The sequence below is a fragment of the Mastomys coucha genome, unplaced genomic scaffold, assembly GCF_008632895.1.
Source record: "Mastomys coucha isolate ucsf_1 unplaced genomic scaffold, UCSF_Mcou_1 pScaffold7, whole genome shotgun sequence".
NCBI lineage: Eukaryota > Metazoa > Chordata > Mammalia > Rodentia > Muridae > Mastomys > Mastomys coucha.
This window is the reverse complement of record NW_022196913.1, coordinates 61,101,761-61,106,188: the sequence shown is the minus strand read 5'-3', so window position 1 is coordinate 61,106,188 and position 4,428 is coordinate 61,101,761. Positions and strand designations below refer to the sequence as shown.

The 4,428-nt window shown below is 50.9% G+C and overlaps 1 protein-coding gene across 3 annotated transcripts in view; it reads right to left on the bottom strand.

The window, feature by feature from the left end:
- Slc25a48 (solute carrier family 25 member 48) overlaps window positions 1-4,428 on the bottom strand; it is a 40,230-nt gene that overhangs the window by 2,506 nt on the left and 33,296 nt on the right. For all 3 annotated transcript variants that reach the window (XM_031359029.1, XM_031359030.1, XM_031359031.1), the window contains one exon: window positions 479-609. In XM_031359029.1, the coding sequence (XP_031214889.1) occupies window positions 487-609 (123 nt within the window). In that variant the 3' untranslated portion in view covers window positions 479-486. The remainder of the gene's footprint in view (window positions 1-478; window positions 610-4,428) is intronic.

The window sequence follows — 4,428 nt, the reverse complement described above, 5'->3', positions numbered from 1 at the left end:
GGGGGAGCCTGGCTAGAGGATGAGGGGTAACAAGTTCTGGCTCCTGGGCAACTGCTGAGAGTATTTGAGCAAGAAGTCAGCTGTACGGAGCTATACTGATCCTTCCTCGTGAGCAAGGAAAAGAGAAGCCTCCGGTTTAAGTGGCTGTCCTTGGAGCTTTGCAAAGGAGTAAAGCAGGCTTAGTCAGAAGTGGGGGATGGCCCTGTGTAGGCACGGGGTGGCCACTGGGGTCAGTGTCTACAGATTATGGATGCTAAAAGTGCTTCACTCCAAGGGAAGCTGCAAGGGGAAACCAGAGCAGAGATGGACTGGCTGAGTTGTGCCCGGCTTAGTCCCTGGAGGCCCACACGCCACTGCCAGCCACAGCTACTTCAGAATTGCAACGTGACAGTGAGAAGGCAGGCCTCTCTGCTCCTAGACTCACTGGAAGAATGGAGAGGCCCAGCTCCAACCCTGGCCAGGAAGGATGCCTACTGACCTGATCACTCATCCGCTTCTCACGGTATGGTCACCCCGCAGCGCCTTCAGTGAGAGCTCATAGCCCAGGAACATGGCGGCACTCATGGGGAAGCCGCGCACTGCATTCACAGTGATGCCCCTGAAAAACACCTTTGCAGGGTGTGTGGGGGTGGGGTGGGGTGTGTTATTCTAGGGTTAACCCTCCGAGTACCAACCCATGCTCTCAGCAACACTGCCTCTAGGGGTGAGGGAGGTGACTGCAAGTGCAGGGTAGCCCAGTTCTGGCCAGAGCCCAAAAAATCTGAATGTGGAAAGACTCTGGCATGTTTCTAACTCATGACACCTGCGATGGCGCTTGTCCTCAGGGGCTCTAATGGGCATCCACTGAAGGCTTCCTCCAACTGAGGTCCAAGCAAGTCTATACTGGTTGTTTGTTTACACAACCAGTCTACACCTATGTTTGTTTTCTCTGTCTCTCTGCCTCTCTGTCTGTATCTTTCCCTCTCCCTCCCTCTCTCCCTCCCTCCATCCCTCCGTCCTCTCTCCTCCTTCCTCCTTCCCCCAGGGTTCTGGAATCTGAAATAAAGCACCGGGCCACCCACAATGATAGTTACATGTGCTTCCTGAAACATCTCCAAAGTGGTAGAGGATGAGACAGATCAAGGACAATGCTTAAGATCACAGGCATGGAGAGGGTCATAGTATGGGTAAGTGACAACATCTCTAATTATAGCATTTTTAGAGAATCTCTTGTACTGTGTGGAAGCTTCACCTGTCAATAAAAAACGCTATCGGCCTATTAGCATAGGCAGGAAATAGGGAGGTGGGAGTTCCAGTACAGAGAGAGGATCTGGGAGATAGGGCTGGAGATTCACCCCAAACTCTAAGGAGAAGACAGATACATGAAACTAAGAAGGAAGTACCAAGTCATGTGGCACACTTAGAATAAACTGGATTATTGAGATATGTGCTAGTCAGGGAACAGAGCCAGAGGTATTGGGCTAAGCATTCATTCATAGATAAGAAGTCTTAGAGTCATTACTTTGGGGAACAGTGTGGACAAGTGGAAAACCACGAGGTTACACGTGTATTTAACTACAATAGTGGCAACGTTGGGCCAATTAAAAGGTGTTCCAGGGAACAACCCAGAAAAGGCCTTTCCTAGTACCCACTGAACCAGTGGGTACCCAGTGACTGCTCATCACCTGTGGGGGCTAAGGTGGCATGATCTGAGCAGAGAGGCTGTTAGCCTCTGCCTCTGTTGTGACTAGTCACTTGTGTTTTGTCTTCTGTCCATAGGTAACGCCTCCCATGAGCTCCTGACACCCCATACATTTCTGCTTTGTGCCAGGTGGACACAGAGGCAACCTATAGCTTCTTAGACAAGCCCGGTCTGAAGCAATGGCAATATTCCAGGCAATGACAGGAACACAAAGGGGTCTAGAGAGCTGCCCCTTATGCCCTACTCTGGAAACTGCACACTCAAAAGGCAAACCCTACCCAAAGCAAGATCGGAGAGCTGTCAGGATATGAACCGAGCCTTCCCTCACACTGAATCTTTTCAAAGTTTAAGACACAGAGTGGCTCAGTTTCAGAAAGAGGCAAATGTCTGTGCATGTGCCCAGTTTTGGGGGGCCGCTGGCAGCCAGAGGATGCAGCTTAGCCTAGGAGAGGTGGGTGGAACCCATCCTGGTGCCACTCGGGCAGACCCACGTGGGATGTGGGTAATGTCAGCACTCCTTTTCATGCTTGACCATCTTGAAATTCCTCAGGCTCACTCAGAGTGACTAAGTCCAGCTCCAAGGGGAAAATTCCAGGCTGGTGCCCAGACTCCCTGTAACCTTGGCTTGATTCTGCTCCAAGGCAGTACTAGGTGGGCCTGGCCTGGGAGCATGGCTTGTCTCATAAAACAGCATTCAGGACATTGGGGCCAAGACACTCCTCATGAAGCCTCCATGGCTACCTGCTACTGGGACACTCTATACTCCTCAGCCTGTGATGGCCCTCCTATGCCAGCCTTGTATGCTCTCTGACTACCTGTCCCATCTGCCTCTCTAGGCCACCTCTGGTCTACCTGTCCCATCCCATCTGCCTCTCTAGGCCACCTCTGGTCTCCTCTGCTTTGAATGCTCTCCAGACCTGCTTGCAGCCTCAGTCTATCCGACCATGGCCATGCCAGAGTGGACAACAGCAGATTCCAGATCACAGGATGTCCTCATTGTTCCTCATGGTCTAGGACTCCGTAGCCTCTGATAGGGCAAGGAGCACGGTCTGTGGGTGTGGTTTCCCTGGTCTCAGCAATCACAGGGTCTCAGGCCTGAGTAGACCTTCTATAACTGCTTGTTAAGTGAGTCCCTGAAAGATACGCAAGTGAATAGATGAGCAAGTGAACAGATGAGCAAGTGAACGGATGACAAGGATGAGCAAGTGAACGGATGACAAAGGTGAGCAAGTGGATGGATGAGCAAGCGAATAGATGAGCAAGTGAATAGATGAGCAAGTGAATGGATGAGCAAGTGAATGGATGAGCAAGTGAATAGATGAGCAAGTGAATAGATGAGCAAGTGAATAGATGAGCAAGTGAATGGATGAGCAAGTAAATAGATGAGCAAGTGAATGGATGAGCAAGTGAATGGATAACAAGGATAAGCAAGTGAACGGATGACCGAAGAACAGCCAATGCAGAGGGAGCCCTGGCAGTGGTAGCTGTGAGTGTTTAGGACCTCAGTCCCGTGAAGAGCAGGACCACCAGGCCACTGACCCTGGCCTCTCATGACCCTTGACCGCCACGAGCTCTCTTCTCCAGCCCTGCTCCAGTCTCACCACACCACCAGTCACCCAGGGTTCAGCTTCCTTAGTTCAGGGGCTGATGTCTCCTTTCGGGAGACAGCTCAGGTGGCCCAAGACAACCCTCAGCGTGGGCAGAGAATGGGGCCAAGGCATCAGGTCTTCCTTTGGTTGTAGTTTAGTGGTGTGTGTTCCTAAACTGTGAGCCTCTGGGTTTCTCCCTTGAGAGATGAAGACTAGATCAACCTGCTGCACGAGTCCTCTCTGAGTTCTTAACTAAAGCTCAAGCCAGTAGACGGCTCAGCTTCTGGTCACCGGTCTGCTTCAGAAGCTCCATCGGTCTACTTAACCCACAGGTGCAGACTTCCAGGTGGTGATTACTACCCAGGAGGCCTTGCAACTACAGACAGGTAGGTCCTCCACCTGCTCGGGGCTCAGGGCTCTACTTGCTACTCACATTCCCAGCACATGCAGGTGAGAGCCCCTAGTGCAGCAGTTCTCAACCTTCCCGATGCTGCGACCCTTTAACACAGTTCCTCATGTTGTAGTGACCCCCCAACCATAAAATTATTTTCGTTGCTACTTCATAACTGTAATTTCGTTACTGTTATGCTTGCAATGTAGCTACCTGGTAGGTGGTCTGTGCAAGCGTCAGTCAACCCCCAGAGGGGTCGTGATCTACAAGCTGAGAACCACTGACTTAACTAGACTATTGGCCACCAAAGGGGGTACAGTTTGGGAAGTTTTTTGTTTGTTTGTTTGTTTGTTTGTTTGTTTTTTGATTTTTTGAGACAGGGTTTCTCTGTGTAGCCCTGGCTGTCCTAGAACTCACTCTATAGACCAGGCTGGCCTTGAACTCAGAAATCCGCCTGCCTCTGCCTCCCAAGTGCTGGGATTAAAGGCATGACCCACCACTGCCTGGCCTGGGAAGGTTTTAGAAGAACGAGACAACCTGTCCTATCCACAGACTGCAAAGCTAAATATGGACAGCAAAGGGCTCTGGGGCTCTGGTGTACATGCACACACACACACACACACCACACTCATACACACATACACACTCATACATACACACCACACACTCATACACACACACATACACACCACTCATACACACACACACACCACACTCATACACACACACACACACACACCACACACTCATACACACACACATACCAC